This window comes from Crassostrea angulata, chromosome 6, assembly GCF_025612915.1.
Source record: "Crassostrea angulata isolate pt1a10 chromosome 6, ASM2561291v2, whole genome shotgun sequence".
NCBI lineage: Eukaryota > Metazoa > Mollusca > Bivalvia > Ostreida > Ostreidae > Magallana > Magallana angulata.
In genome coordinates, this window is record NC_069116.1 from 22,392,501 (window position 1) to 22,410,000 (window position 17,500).

The window sequence follows — 17,500 nt, forward strand, 5'->3', positions numbered from 1 at the left end:
TTTTAGTGAGACGCAAGAGGCTTGATTATAGAAGGGTTTGGGCTGTTCTGGATATTTTGATCATGAGAAATGATCACATTGACATTGAGTCTTTAAGCAGAGGTCTGATGAATGACTATAGAACTTAAACACTCTGGGTTTTATTTTGTAGAAGTGACAATCAAGCAGCTGAGAGATCGGCTGAAGGAGTGTGAAGATAAGATTGAAGCTACAGCAGAGGTAAAAAGGGAGGCAACTCCAGAAATCTGATCATGTGATACAAATGTTATATTTAAATTGGGGAAGGGGGGAGGGACTGGAATAATTTACGAGGAAAGGAATCGGTGTTGGCTAGTTGTCTCCTTGACAGATTTGACTTTTGATTGATAAATCAGGCATTGAAGGGATTTTGGTAATTATCAATTAATCAAATGTTTAATGAACCAATCATTTGAATCGTACCTTTAAAAGGCGAGCGGCCAGTCATCCATCAACTGCTAATGAGACAAAATCAATCGTGAATGTTTCGTATCAAACACCTTACAGATTTCATTGCTCTTTCTTTAATTTCTTCTGTCTTTTTCTCTCCTTTTTTTAAAATAATCCATATTGTTTTTACCGCTGGTAACAGCTAGCTCTTAAATTTTCTTCAATAAGTTATAAATTTTATATGAATTCCAGTCTGAAGTAACTTTATTCTAAAGCATCCTGGTTAAAGTAACAAAACAAAATCATCTTTTGTTTTATAGAAATTACTGATATAGGTTTTTTCTTTTTGATTTTTAACGGTTAATCATTTTAAGATAAACTAGGATTCTACAAGTTCTAAATGAATACACATCCAGTTTTACAAAACTATACAGATTGAGTACCGTAGATTTTATTTCTTACGTAAAAGTGTGTACTAGCTGGTATTTGAATATATACATATATGTGTTATTAAACTAGCTATTTGAAATATTTAACAGCAATACTAACATGGTGTAAATAGTTTACACATGACCTATCTAAGTCATCTCTTTAATACAAATGAAATTTTAAATGAAATGAAAAGAATTTTCTTACTATCTTAAAGAGTAACAGCTAGTAATTAATTGGGAAGGGTGAAATGATAAATGATCGGTAGCTTGTAACTGCGCCAAATAAAAATATAATTATACATATTGTCACAATCTCCGTAGGTCTTTCCTAACTATCATATGAAGGATAATTTTGTTTAAATTTTCTGCTAGGTGTCACTTATGTATATATTCATAATTAACTATTCCAATTCCTTTTTTGTAATATTCTTGCATTATGTATTAATAGAGTTGGAACTGTTTTAAAAGTTTTCTTGAAAGTACCCATTTTTCAAAAATCATTTCCTGTACAAATTTCCTGATTTTTTTATGCAATTTTATATAATAGTACTCAAAGCGTAATGATGTAAATAGATTAATTACGTCAGGAATTAGTTAATCTGAATTTGAAAATTTTGGGGAATATTTAAAAGATAAAAGAATTATATTGTTCTGTTCTTATTTAAGTTTTTATTTTATTTTTTTTTAATACCAGTATTTATTTTCTAAAATAGAAATATATGGTTTTCTCACCATTAAAATATGATATTTATCAAACAGAATTGATGATTTTTTTTTACAATTGACACGTATGTGTGTATTAAAATATAAACTGAAAGAGGGTTCATCTGGCCTAATTTAGAAAGCTAAAGAGTATTTAAACAAAAAAAGATGCATGTCCATGCATAGTTGATAGGAGGCTTTAGAATCAGACATTTATTCCATGAAATTTTTCTAATGTGTTGACTAAAAAAGAAAAAAAAGGAGACATTTGTAAATCAAAGAAGTAAGTGTGGAAGACCTAATCTGCGACAAGTTTAAGCCCTGGACAATGTACGTCCAATCACAGGAAATGTTTGTCAAGTTTTCCCTTGTCCCTTAGGTAATCAATAATGTTATCATTGACACGAGGAGCCATACAAAGCAATTCTGTCCTTTAATTATAGCTTATTGTTTCTTATATATTGGAAAAAAATTCTACTATGTCTCTTTCTTAGATGTGATTTATTGAAGAACAAATATTTTTGCAAATTGCATGGTCTTAGATTATTTTCATATTATCTGAGAAAATATTATCTAAGATGTTAAAGTTGAACTAGAATCTGAGGATAGCTTACTTTACAAATAGATAAATAGATTTAAATGAGATTATAAATTTACCACCTAATGTGGCGCAAACATATCCATCATAAAAAACAATATTTTCCTCACAGCTTATACTAATGTCATAAAAAGGCAAACTTAAAAATTAAACTCCTGGAATTATTTTTTTAAGCATTTAAGCTATATATTTAATCAAACATCAATTTTAGATTTTCCCTAAATTTATATTTGATATATTTAAGTTCAATGTTTTAATCCTCCAATTTCTTTCTACCGAAGCACTCTTTATCACAAGACAGATGTATGAGCTGTCTGTTTATTTGTTAAAGTTGAAAAAAAAATTTTCTAAGAGAAAAAAAATCATAATTGAATAAAATCTTTTTTGATAAAATAGAACTCTCTACCACCTAAAATCCCTTCCAATTTTTTTATAATGAAAATTGTTATAAAAAGAATTCATGCTAGTAAAAAATTCTGTATCTTCCCCAATATGACATCCACAATTTACGCAAAAGATATTAACTCCTCATATAGATAATTTATAAAGATATATTGTTGTGACATTGACTGTTTGATGGGTGGTCATCCTTGACCAACAAATGCCTGTCTGCATGGCTGTCACCATTGATTCTTAGCTTTTGGAGGCCTGTGATACTTTTGCGCTCATTTAGCAGTCACGCATGGCTGGCCAATACGTTAGTGAACAGAGAATCAATCAAACGACACTACTGTATGTATGTTAATCTATTTCTCTGGCACTCTCAAAGTTGTCGGACATCGGCTGACACCTAGGTCCTTGTGATTTCAAACTTTTTGATCACATCACTTCTTGAGGAGGAAATTTGTTTCTTCGTCTTATTGATCAGTTGTGATTTTATTTTGGTAATCAAAAACTTTTAAGTAACCAAAAAAAAAGTTTTTTGTTGTATAACGACAACATTTGCTGATTATTTTACGGACTGATTGTGAATATTTAGGCAAGAAGCAAAGAAAAGGAGCGGGAGTTACAGCGAGTTTTTACGGAGAAGGAAAGACAGTTGCAGGAGACACAATTATCAGTGGCCAAAAAACTCGGAGAGGCTGAACAGAAAGTTGCTTCTTTACAAAGCGGTAGGTTATAGCGACACAATTGAGAAAGGGTTATGGGATTCGACACTGCTAACAATTTTCTCTCTAATACGTAACAACTTTATTTTTGTTGAAAATTCTCTTTCACCTCTTTTTTTCATAGATTGCCTGAACATGTAAAATAAAATATATATTTAATGAACTAGATGTGAAATATTAGTAACTTCTCTATATTTTTTTTCATTTTACCTCCTTTGTAAAAAATTTTTGATAATATAGATGTATAGATAAAAGAAAGCATTTTTTTTTGAACTTTTTTTTTATATTAAACATATTTCAAAGAAAAGCAGATTTTGTAAAAAAAGTTTTTGGAGATGTATAGTATGTTTAATTTTTTAAAAATTCATAACTGATAAAATAAAATTATATGTTATTGTGTATTGATTAGTTAACCAATATCTCAGAACTTAGATATTTATACTTTTATTGGAATTATTGTCTACCAATACGTAATTATAATGATAGATTTTCTGTTAAATGAGATTATTTTTCTACCCATGGTTAACCATTTATTTATTGAATTAAAGAAATGAGGATATAATGGTATATATATATATATTAGAATGAAAGATTAATTGAATGAATGAAAAAGATTTGATAGCTAGTAGGAAAAAGGAAACTTTTTATCAACACTGATAAGGAAAAAGTTTACGATGATTTTTCATTAAAAAGGTTATATAAAAGCTCAGTTAACATTGAAATGATATGAAACTAAACTTGGTCTCAAAAATTGCTTTTCGTTTGTAAAAATAAGAAAAAAGAACAACCTTGATAGCTTTTGATAATTTCCTTAGTTCCTCGATAAATCCACGAACACAATATTTGAATTATTAAATCATCCTTTCTCGAAGTTATATCCTTGGCATGATTATTCTCAATTTTGGCAATTACTTATGAACATAATGCAACACAAGCTGAAATGTGGATACACACATGAAGTTAAAGGGGGAACAAATATCCTTTTAATTTTTTGGAGCATTTTTTTTTTCTTTTTTTTACGGTGATAACTGTCCTTCAGAATTTTTTTTTTTAAACTTGCTTTCTGGCGACAGCGGTTTTCTGGTCTGTTACGTTTGGTATGACCTAGATGTTAGGGTGTTGTACGGCTAGATAGAAAGAGAACTAAAATAAAACAATGCGTAATTATCAGGATAAATGTTGCAAACTTTAGTAATGATATTATGTATTAAAAACGTCTATAGATATGACAAGACCATCCTTTCATTTTTTCAATGAACATTTCATTTATTAAACTCTTTTAACACCCAAAGCTTAACACAGAATTTAAAAAAAAAAAGAAAATGGAACGGCAAAGAGCTATAATGTTTTTATAGAATTTTTCTTTTTTAAGTAAATGTGAAATTAAGAGAATTAACTATAAAAACATTTTTGATTAACAACCATATATGCATGTATCTACAGTTGTAAATATGCTTAAATTCATTCTGCTCTTTCAATGGAACACAGAAGTTTACATAAATTACTCCGCTCTAAGCATTTGCTAAGCATTTGAGAATATTATTATTCAGTTTATATGAAAATTAAACTTTTTATTATAGTTTCTGATTCAGAAAATAGTTTTTGAAAATAATTCATTGTTTAATCTAGACATTGCCTCATATAGAAGAGAAAAAAACCATGTTAATATGTTTAAAAAAAAAAGAAAGAAAAATAACAATGAATTTTTTTTTCGTGACTGAAAATAGATTTTACTTGGAATAAAGCTTGTTGATAGCTGTCCATCATGAACTCACACGCAAGGGACATTTTACATGGTTAGAATATAGATATCAATGCAAGTCTTATTTGTTTACCAAGTATAGCTAATGCCAAATCAATGTCACTCTCCGTGAAACTGACACATGCTTCTCTATCCTGGCAAGTGTCATTTGATCTGATTTACATAGAAACCATATTAATTGTGGTTGCAATTATCATAAATTAATATCACTTTTGGTCTAATATATTCAAAATGAACATATGATTTAAAATTTTGATTTGATTTCTGTATCATAAAGTCAATCAAATTTGGTAAATATTTATTGCTCAAATTGAAAGATTTGATGACTTGATGCGCGTAATTGATTTATTTTTCGACATTGAGGTATAAAGTCTCAATTGTGAGGTGCGTACGAACAGTCCAGACTATTAGAGCAGTTTCAATAGCTAGGTCATATTGTTACAAAAGTTACCGATCAACTATTTTTTCTTAAGGTGGTTAGCAATGTGGTAAATGCGTGTTTATTGGAATTTACCGCATAAAAATTCAGTTAACTAGGATTGTGTTTTTGATATATTCCAATTTAGCCCCCACGACAAACACTTTTCTTAAACACATGTACCTAGTCAGCCACCATTATTTATGTTGCAAACTCCGGTCAGGAATTTCTTAATGATGGTGAATTAATAGCAAGGAGGACACAAGAAATTGATTGGCTGTCATGCCTAAATCGTGGGCCACTGTCAACCATTACCAAAATTGACAGCGGGATGACCCTTCATTGTTCTTAGTTATTTGTGGATGGGCCAATATATGGACATTATATCATTAAGAAGGAGAGGTCTTGATATTGACAGAAATTGTGAATTTTGACATGCTGGGGCCAAGGAGTGAATTCTAATGCAGATTAATGTATTTTCCCCAGTCAAGGTCAATTATATTTAGACATTTCTGATTTTTAATTGGTCGCTAAAACAAATGAATACCAATAAGTATTTTTTTGGCTTCAATTTGGTATTCTGGTTGTTTCGATCACTTTATTCATAGCTTTAGTGCAGCCCAAAGTGTTGGCACCTGTGGATTTGTTTGTCTCAATTATCTTTCGAATTTGATCCTTATAGGAATCATGCAGCTTCTGTTATGTTACACAATGACAGAGTTATTTTACATGATTGGAATCTTATGAAAGTTTATTGATAATCAATGATATTGGTATTATGGGAGATAACGTGAAACAGGTATGGACAATCTGAATGTTATATGTCAACCAGTGCAGAGCTGCATACCAACTGTAAAAAGATAGAAGATTAAGATTTAACTGGAAAATCTTTGTCAACATTAAAGTTGAAGTAAATTTCTTTTTAATGTTTAATGCTTTTTCTTTTTTCTTTTCTAGCTTTAGAGAATGTACAGTCCGAGTTGTTTGAGGTTAAAGCAAAATATGAAGAAGCCACTGCAGCAAAGTAAGTCAACTTTAATCTTACATTTAACGCTATTCCCTCCCTTATCCGACTTTGGTTATATAAATAGAATTTTTGTATTTTTTTTTTCAAAGTTGTTTTGAATTTGCCTGAAATTATATTTGAACGCAGTTTGGATAAAGAGCTTTTTAAAAGTCTTGGCAGGCCGGGGTGTTAAACCACAAGCAGTAGAAAAACACCTAATATTTTCACCATGCGTGAAAAAAATCCCTGACTTTATGTGCTGGAGGAACCTCTGATTTAATTAACATGAATAAACGGAACACACACAGTCACATTATTAAAAAAATAATTGCAGAATTCAAAAAAGATATTAGTCTCTTTCTTTTATTGAAATAAAAAAATTTGGTACAAAAAAAATTTGAATGAAACAAATAAAATTTGTTTCGTAACATTTTTTTTATAAAAATAAATTTATTTTTATATACAAGGTGACAATTTTTTAAAATATCTATAGTTAATTCTTGCTTAAATTTTATTCAGAATAGTCTTAATGGTTCTAGGTATTAGCAATACATGTTTATGAAAACAAAAGCCTGAACAACATCAGCCCCTTGCCCTAATTTCCCAGCTAGGAACAGTTACTTTTATGGATACATAGATATTATGGAATCAATTAACACAGATATAGACTGTAAATATGACAAACGGATGTCCCATTACTACACCAAGATATTGGTTTCTTATGTTTTTTTGTCAATAACAAATAGTGCCTTTATTGATTTCCATTGTCCGATCTGTCTGTTCATTGATTTTTAGTTGTCCACTGGTCACATACACGACCGTTACGTGAAGCTATGGTCGTCATCTGTCCGGCTATTGATTTATATTGTCTGGTTATTGATGAAAGCTCTGATAGGTTGGTCACGGGGGTTGTCAATGTTTGTCTAATTGGTTCTGATGTACACGGCAATCACCAGTGTACGGCTCCCTTGTTCGGCACTGTGTAGCAGGTCCTGCAGGCATCTGGCTGACAAATGCACATCCTGTCCAGGGATTTGTTCCTGCTGATTGTTTTTTCCCTTTCATTTGATTTTTATGTGTGATTTTTGTGTTTTTGTTGATGTTGTAAAATGCCTTAAATAATCCCTAACTGTAGTTTTATCTGTTTTTCATGTCCTCTTGGCTGATTAGGTTAAAAAGGTGTCTTATGTACCTAGGTCAGTGATACTGGGCTTTTATTGGTTGAATTGGGGCCTGAATTTAAGTGATTAATTGGAGATGTTTTGGGGAGATGTCATTTATGGTTCTAGAAAAATTTAAATTAAAATGACAGTAAAAATAAATAGACTATAGAGCCATTTATTAGATGACAGAATCTTAACATTATTTTGTTGTTGAAAAGTGAGGTAAAATTATGTCTTTTTAACACGTACAGGAAAGCCCATTTAGTAATACATGTATTTTTATGAAGCCTAGGAAATGCTGTATGTTTATTTGGTATGTGATGCACAAATGAAGTAAAAAATTGACAGTGGGTACATTTGGGAATAAATTTAAACTTAGGATTCTGTAGTCTGAAATTCCTTGTAGATTTGTCTTTCTTGTTATAAAAATATGTAACTATATGTTTAAAATAAAAATCTGGATATCTATATTGAAGTAACTATTGTAAATGATAATTGATTCATTAATCATAGAAATATAGGGAATAGTAGCCCAAGATATATTAATGTTCGAACAACAAATAGACAACAAATTGGTCTGAAATGATTTAACATCAAGACTGCAGACCCTAGGGCACTCCTGTACAATTTCTTAGCTAATGTGCACCTTTGATCTTAGGCTCATCTACTTATGTTTTTCAGAATAAAAATGATTATCTCCTTCTCTTTGAGTTTAAAATTAATGAATGTATTTAGCACTTTAATGGGGGCTGGAGGCTGTAGCTCCTTATTGGTAATTTGTCAAATGGTAATGATACAGCTCAATATGCTACAGCATTATAGCCGGAGCCCTGAGTCCGCGTCACAGATTCAGTGTAAAAATCATTTGTATATTTCATTCTATTGATTATAGAATTTATATACATGTAATACATGCCGGCAGAATCAATATTTTTGCGTTGAATGTTGTGTTAGCTGGCAATTTCAGCACCAGATATTATACTGGTTAATGCATAGTGAAGTCACTAACTGCATCTCTCTGGGGGAAAATTCGGAAAAAAAGACTTTAGGAATGAGGAGGACAAAGATGAAATCAAAAGGTATATAACAACATTGACCCAGTTTTAGGCTGTGAAATTTAGTAATAGAGTTAGTGTTCTTTAATGATATCAAATTTCATTTGTCAGTTTTTTCATAACCTGTGTTATTTTTTAGTCGCATGCAATGCAAGAATTCATCTGGCTGCAGTGTATAGAATTTGGGTTTTATGGTTTAGTTGTATTCCCCAAATTGAGTGGAGTTTGTATTAGTTGGTTGGGGAGGATGCTACTGCAGCATTCACTAGAGATCTTTACAGACAAAATTCAAGTTCCTGTGAGAAAAATCAATAATTGATAACAGTGGATCATTATCCCTGATGTAAAAACTGTTACCAGTCTTACAGGCATCTGCTGAAGTAATGAAGTCATTCTCTCTCTCTCTCTCTCTCTCTCTCTCTCTCTCTCTCTCTCTCTCTCTCTCTCTCTGTGCAAAAAAGGAGATGAACGAGGTATTGACAAAGTTGCATAGATAAAGTTTTATTCAAGTCACAATTAGGAAATTCTGTAGAGGAAAAAAAATCATCATTGAATTAGGATTTTTTTCTTCAGAAAAAGTGTTTAATACAGTTGGATATTTATTTATAGTTTGATGCTGATTAATTTGAATTGAATATTGATTGAATGTACAATTACACAATAGGCTGTAATTGAGAAGAAAATGATTTTCCATTATCATCCTCTTTATATCTGCATCAGATCAATTATCTGTCATCTATTAAAATTATTGTATGTTCTCAAACAAAAATTTAGGCTCTTTTTAATTGGAATCTGTTTTATATACACTGAGCTATTTGCATTCAGGGTTTTTATACAGTACCGAAAAAAGCATTTCCAATGGAAATCAATATTAGCTTTTAAGATTGAAATTGTGTTTGATTTTCGTTACAAATTTCCCTTTAAAATCGAAGCCCGTACTAGTCAGTCAACTCTGTTGTTTTTTATTTGGCGATTAATGGAACAAGCATTTTATCAGTAAACATTGATTGGAAATCCTTCTTGAAGAAAGTCCTTTGTGAAGCCGTAACTGTTTGTGCTATTAAGGCTATTTGTTTTAATTTTATCTCCCATACTATCCTAAACCCATTGATTTCTGATGCAGTTGTAATGGATTGGATTGGTTTGCAGAATTCATCGAATTAAAGTTAATAGATTTTTTATGTATGGTTTTCATTAGTTTACATCAAATCTGATGATAAAAATAATCAAGCCAAGTGATGAGTGTATATAGTCTATTTAAAACTGATAAATTTTTATCTATAATGTTTTTTTAGTATTATAATTTTTTAAATACTATATGATGTGATTAAAGGTGACACTAGCATTTGTTTTTTACGATTATTTTATGGGTTCTCTCTCTGGTAAAATTATGTTGTGCATAATGATGTCATATATTTCATTCAAGCAAAATGAAAAAAAGTTCAAATTTCTATCAATAGACTTTGCATATTTAATTAGAAAAACCAAATTAGCAATTTTGAACAAATATTTGATGCTTGAATTGTTTGTTGTTCTTATACATGTATTATAAAGGACCAGAATGCACAGTTTGACTTATTAATAAAATTATAAAAGGAAAAACATACAGAGAGTAGTGATATTCTGCAGTTTTTATGATTATGTAATTGGCTTAAGATTTGAAGGGAAACAGAACTTATCAGCAACATGTTTTAATTGAACTTTTGCAGGTGCAAATTAATACATTGTGTTAGGTGCTTTAATACAAATATCAGATGCAAATATATTGTAGATTTTTGTATTGTTATCAAATTTGATGACGGAAATTTGTCACAATCTAAATTTGTTTTTTTAGGTTAATTCGGAACCTTTTTAAAATTTATGGTTCCAATGATTTATAAATTTATACAGTTATGGATTTATGTATATGAATCTGATATGCGAAATGTTAAGTTTGACATGTATTAAATTTAAGATGGTGACCGAAGTTTTAAGAATGCAGGTCTAAGACTTATTAATAACTAAATATAATTAACTGACAATTAAAGGCCTGATCAGAATGAATCACAATTACTGTAGTTAATCATTCATCTATATTTTTTTTTTGGATGACTGTTTTGTGGTCGAGTTTTCCTTTCTTTTTTTTTCTTGGTCATTGAACGCACTGGTCTTATACCTGGCTGACGAAAAGAAAAGGGCCTCAAATCACACCTGTAATTTATGAAAGCTGACAGCAGTTTATCCTACCTTTGAATGCTTCAGTATTTATAACCAAATTATTGCCAAAAGCAAAGGTGTAGGGTAGTCGAAGTCTTCATTTATCATTAGCCCCCTCACATAGACAAGACCTAGTGACAATCCTGGATGAGGCGATTATTTTATCCCAAAATCTGACAAATATCGCCTAGCTTGTATTTTAGGGTTGTATCCTTCATCAAGTTCATTGAAGCACCTGTTTTACCCTCCTATACAGCAAGCAAATGTCTTCTATTTGCAATCCTGTTTCTTAAAGTGTACTTGCATTAAATAAAAGTGCAAAAAAAAGTTATGTCCTGAAATTTCTTAGAGAACTTAAGAGGGGTTAGTTCAAGGGTGAAATTATCGTTAGTGCAGATTAGTGAAACATATCGAGAAGTGAAGTTTTAAAATGAAAGAACACACCTTGACACACAGACTTTCTCTTTTTAAATAAGACATAATTTGTTCATTCAATTTAATTAACAAAAATTAATGATGGAGATGATTAATTACTGCTATTTCATGAAGTGAGCATTGTTTTGTAGAAAAAAACAGGTATTCAGATAATTTCCTGAAAAACTGCAGTAGATAAATACAAATTTTTATGATATAAATGATTTTATTATTTTATATATTCACATTTTATTTTTACAGATCGGATGAAATGGAAATGGTGATGTCAGATTTGGAACGTGCTAACGAGGTATTTTCATGAATTTTTGTGTTTGTCTTGTTCTTTGTTTCATTAAAAACAGTTGTTAGCCTGGTGTAGATATTGGTATTCAGTGATATTTTAATGAAACAATGAACTTCAAGGTTTGTCAGTTGGTCAGCTAGAAGATCATTTTTCTGAGTCCAGCAGAGGTGTTAGTTTATCAGTGAATCTGTTAACAGAGAGGAAAGCCACACATATCCTCAACAAGTTTTGAGATCAGTTCACATTATTAAAATTGAGATATGAATATAGGTTATTTTCTATTGATTTCCTTTGTTCATTACTTCAAGATGCAGTGAATCTTGATCCATTAATATAGGGTGTGAAAGTGAGAGGGAGAGACTCTAGTAGCAAAATGATGATGTCCCCTGAAGGGGGGCCTGTCCCCTCGAATCAGTGATCGTAGTCTAGTCCATTATGTAACAGGAGGTCTAGCTGGTGCCTTACTGCTTCCGAGGGTATCGATTGATTTTGCCAGAATGCATCACCCAGAGTATTTAATCAATGTCGAATTATTGATTTGGCAAAGACAGAAGTATTGAACAGCCCGGTATTGATCCCATCTTGACTGAATCACCATTTGTATAAATCCAGTCGCAGCCTTCACATGTCAATTGTATTGTTGCAATAATTTGTCTTTTTGATTTCTGATCAGCTACAGGATTAAGCATATATTTTTACGGCCGCTCTTTGTACCTTTTAATAGTCATGCTTGCTTATCTGATGAGGATGAGAGAGAAACAATTTATGTGTAATTATCTCTCTAGTATGGACAATCAGGATAAAAAGATATCGTTTGATTTGCTGCAGGAAGGTAACTTAACATAGGCTTTATGAGCTTTTAATTGCGGATGGAATTTTATGGGATCTCCTTTACTTGCATCATGATTGGGGGCAGTTAGCTGTTCCAGTCCTTTAAGCCATTGGGAGATGTGTGCCAGATATTTTAAAAAGTTTTTGATTGGAAAAGAAAAATAATTCTTTTTTTAAAATATTTTTTATAGCGAGCTGAAGCATCTGAACGTGAAATCGAGCAGATACGGAGTAAGTTGACCGAGGTGACCCAGAAACAGAAACTAGGGGAGACAACTCAAGAAGCACCAGACATGGATCGTGCCATTGATATGTTCAAACGCTCGAACCTCGAGCATGAACTAGCTGCAAAGGAGAAAGAGGTAAAAATAAGCAATTTGTTATATTGCATGTATTAAACTTAGGAATTTCAAAGATATTCAAAAAAATCTCAATTGCTTGATTCTTACATTCAGAATCTTTTTTTTTCAAATTTCTAGATTTCCCAGTTGGTTGAGGATGTTCAAAGATTGCAAAGTTCATTGAATAAGCTGCGAGAAGCTACCACCAGTCAGGTTTGTAAAAAAAATTTCATATAATTAACACCCTGTCTATGTATACACCTCTGCAGTCTGTGTGAGGAGCTTTCAGGTATATTAATTAGGTAGTAAAACACGGATAGGACCAAAAGGGCAAGAGAAAAAAAAAGAATGTCACTGAAAAGGTATTGGACTTTCTAGACAGAGATTTGTCTGGTAGATCTGCATCAAATCTATTATCAGAACAGGATTTGATACAAGAATGAGAGAAATCTCCAATGCCATGCAGTGCTATGTGAATAGTCTCATACATGGATGGGCTTTGTCAAATATTTCTTAAAATTTTGATGTTGCTTTTGCTCAGTAAATCATCAGTATGCATTATTTAAGAGCATCTGGTAAAGAGATACGTGATCAGGATACAGAATTGTATAAATGATATCAATTAATCAAAGAAGTAAGCAAGTAAAAACTTGCCAGGAGGTTCTATTTGTCAGTTTATATCATTATTTTATTCAAATTAAAAAAAAAAAGTTTAATTTTAAATGTAATTATTGAGAAAGATAAAGAATTGATAAATTTTCTCAAAATCGTAATTATTACGCACCTAGAACAATCTCCAGTCTAGCAGAAAAACGGGAACCGTAAATCATATTTATTGTTTCATATATTATGCCAAAATACACAAAATTTTTTCGACCACATTCAGATTTATATTTCACGGTGGTAGTTTATCAAATATATAATTTGGAAGTATGTAAATGAAAGTGGTAGCCTGTCACATTTAACAGCTAACATATTTAATTGAATTCCCGTATACTGTTTAGTGAGACAAAACATGCTTTTCATTAAGAAGGTGACTTTTTCAAGGCTGGATTTTATTGAGAGTTTTTTTTTTTCTCCGAGTGTGTGTATTGTTATTATTTTTACAAATTTTGCTAATGAAACTTAAAATCATTTTATATCAATCATTTTGCATTACTTTTTTACTTTAATATAACAATATTGCTCTACCCTAGAGAAATAAGTGCTAACTATCTATTAAAAAGATACCCCCCCCCCCCCCCCCCCCAAAAAAAAAAATTAATAAATATAAGTAGGTTATTGAAGCTAAAGGCATTTGACATGCAGCTGTATTTTATTTCAATGAGGCTATATTGCTTTTTCTTCAAAGTCAGCTTTAAAGGTAGGGATTACAAGATGTAATGGCGCTTAAAACTTGTGACAGAAAAAGATAGCTATATTTCTCCCAGGGAGTGTCAGGATGTCAGATATTCTACAATATTAAGTTTCTACTATTGATTTTTTTTCACAAAACTATACAATGGTAGTTGATGTGAAATCAATGTTGGAAGGCTATTGATTTTTGGTTTTATACATCCCAATGCAAGATGATCTATATTTGACGGCAAAATAGATTTCAGAACTCCTGCATATTAGACAAGATCCCCGAGTTACCATAGAAACAGTATTTTTATTGATTATGTATTGACAGCTACAAACAACTAATCGTGCATGCGATTGTTTCTCGGATCAATATTTTGTGTTTCAATTTCCCCAGAGAAAATTGAAGTGTATAGGCTTTAAAGATTCAGCTGGGTTGTTCTTATTTGTGCACAGAATGTAAAATATTTCTTTATTATAAATTAAAAATAACTTAATTAATACTTTTTTTTCATTCTATAAAAAATTAACCATGTGGTACATTTAGAATGACAAGTGAGCTGGGTAATTACGTTTGAACTGTTGCAAGATAAATGTGCATTAGTGAAATAAATATTTTATGAACTGAAAAGAGATCAAGACTTGGTATTTTCTGCAAATTAACAACTTGCATGTGCCATCTGCATCAAGATTTAGATTTGATGATCAGTCTTGTTTACACATAAGAGGGTGATTATAAAGATGACAATTTTTATGAGAGTAAATAGAGTAAATGTTGCTTTAGGCTGCCTCATGATATGAGGTACTGGAAGCCTACTACATGTATGCATACAATATTTTTACATGTATGCATACAATATTTTTTTTGTCAATGTTCATTTATTTTATTGGAATTTTTGTCAAACCAAAATATACATCAAAATTTTTCCTTTTTGTTTTTACAGATAAATTTACTGATAGTTGTTTCGAATGTTAATTTTTGTTGAACTTGATTGATAGGTCAAATGCTTGTGTATAGAGCTTGATATTGATTTCAAATTATGTATTAGTTCAACAATAAATTTCAATGTGGGGATAAAAAATCAATATGAATACTTGACAAGTTATGCAAAATCAATGAATCAATATTTTGGACTGCTGTATTGATTGTTAGGTTGTTTTTAAGCTAACAAATGGATTGGAGCAAATGAATTTCTATTTGTATTGCCTTTGAGTTGTACACTGATCTGGTTTGGATGTGAGTTGGTCGGTGATCATTTGAAATATTGATTGATTGCTGCTGTGAATGTGTAATGTTCCAATGTGGCAACATCTGGGCAGACTTGATCTATTAGCCAGACAGAATCCGATGAAAATCATTACCTGAAATAACTCAACAGATATCTAATATATTTGAAAACTAAATTGTGAAAAAGATTTAATGGCAGCAATATCATTTGATGGCAAGGAACCAACGTTATATCTTGCATGAAGTTTGTTTTTTTCCAGTTTAAGGAAATTTAATTATAAATTTTTGTGATTTTCTGTTGCAGGTTTCCAAGCTTGAGGATGAATTGGCCACCAAGAACCAAGCCTTTAAATTGCTGGAGGAAAAGATCAAATCTCAAGAAGACTATGAGGAAATCAAAAGGGAGCTTAGGTAATTAGGTCAGAGGGGATTTACTGTTCAGTGTGCAACCTCCCCAAAAGAGGTTTGCATTGCATGTTGACAAGATATTTGTGACAGTATGTCATTTGACATGGTTTTCTTTTAAGCTAGAGTTAATGGGAGAAATGGAAGATCAATGCCTAATGAAAATTTTGTTATATAAGGAGTGGACTGATTGGTAGACAACCATAATTAAGGGAGAGAGATAGAAGAACAAAATAATTACTCCTTTTTTCATTAACTAAGGAAAAAAACAAGACATGAAAAGGATAAAGAAAATATGAAACCATTACGTTTTGTTTGGAAATGTCAGTGATTAAATAGTTTAAAAGCCACCTGTACACCTGCTTCTACAGTTTATTTGACATCGTCATTCTTCTTTTCAGTGTGATGAAGTCCATTGAATTCTCCAACAACAAGATGGGTGCTGATGAACCAGATGGGGACGTTCAGCCCAAGTCCCTGGAAGTCCTTCTGCTGGAGAAGAACAAGAGCTTGCAGTCCGAGAACACTGTGCTGAAAGTTAACAACAGCGACCTGTCAGGTAGGCCGAGCATGCTATTTGAGGTTCTGTAGTCTTAGCTGGCCATCATTTCACACCCTGATTCATAATGAAAGAGTCAAGGGAGGTAACAAGTATTTCACAGATTTGTTATTTCCCTTGTGACCAAAAAATATTGTCCTAGTGATAATGTCGATTATGGATGTTAACGGCAAAAAAAAAAAAAATTCCAAAAAATTGTTTAAACAGGATTAAGAAAGAGTATGAGGAAATCAGGTTTCATTGAGTTTCTATAGCTAGAGATCTATACTTACAGTTTGATTTTCTGTACTAACTGAAGAAAGTCATTTCATTTCCTCATGACTGCACCATATTTCAAAGTTTTTCTTCTCTCTATTTTTTTTTGTGACATGTGGAAGAAAGGTGTAATGGCCATGAAATGCAATAAGTTCAAAACCCAACCAAACGTTTTCCAAAAATGTTCAAATTGTTCTATGGCATGCAAGCTACAAACAATTTTAAAAATTTGAAAAAGTGCATGCCCCAAAAAAACCCTGCTGTCTGCTCATAAATTTATTGGAAAACGATGATTTAGCCAGCCAGCTTTTTCTTAATCCAAAATAAGCTTTCATGTGCATTATTGCACCTTTCTTTCAGGAACTACAACACCTGCACTTTCTGAAAATGCTGCTGCATTTGCCTCCATGCTAGGAGAAGAAATAGCTTCAACCTATCAGCGCCAAAACTCATCCAGAATCTCAACTCCTTCATCACCTCCCACGCCTTCAAGCAATGGCATCAAAGAGGAGCCATTGCCTGATAAAATGATCCCAAAAAGACCTTTATCCCTGGAGAGAATGCCCAGTGTTTCTGGAGACAGTACCCCCAATCTCCCACCCCCACCCTCTCCCCAGTTTTACCCCTACTTGAATGGACATGGACTCCCTAATTATATGAGTATGTCCATGGGGAAAACTGACCCGAGTAATTCACAGGGAATAGACACCTCTCTAGTGGCAAAAACGGTTAGAGAACTTCTCAGTATTCACAACATAGGACAGCGCTTGTTTGCCAAGCATGTGCTTGGGTTATCGCAAGGCACTGTGAGTGAACTTTTGTCGAAGCCAAAGTCTTGGGACAAGCTTACAGAAAAGGGACGCGAGTCATACAGGAAGATGTACGCATGGGCCACCGACGAGAGAAATATCATGGCGCTGAAAGCAATCTCGCCAAAGAAAGGTGTGTTATGATTTTATGATTTATTTTTTACT

The 17,500-nt window shown here is 31.9% G+C and overlaps 1 protein-coding gene across 4 annotated transcripts in view; it reads left to right on the forward strand.

Annotated features, from left to right (window-relative positions):
- Positions 1-17,500, forward strand: part of LOC128188658 (homeobox protein cut-like 1) — a 49,699-nt gene that overhangs the window by 23,118 nt on the left and 9,081 nt on the right. For all 4 annotated transcript variants that reach the window (XM_052859851.1, XM_052859853.1, XM_052859854.1 and 1 more), the window contains exons 5-13: positions 152-219; positions 3,119-3,251; positions 6,386-6,452; positions 11,524-11,572; positions 12,589-12,759; positions 12,877-12,951; positions 15,612-15,718; positions 16,114-16,271; positions 16,887-17,468. In XM_052859851.1, the coding sequence (XP_052715811.1) occupies positions 152-219; positions 3,119-3,251; positions 6,386-6,452; positions 11,524-11,572; positions 12,589-12,759; positions 12,877-12,951; positions 15,612-15,718; positions 16,114-16,271; positions 16,887-17,468 (1,410 nt within the window). The remainder of the gene's footprint in view (positions 1-151; positions 220-3,118; positions 3,252-6,385; positions 6,453-11,523; positions 11,573-12,588; positions 12,760-12,876; positions 12,952-15,611; positions 15,719-16,113; positions 16,272-16,886; positions 17,469-17,500) is intronic.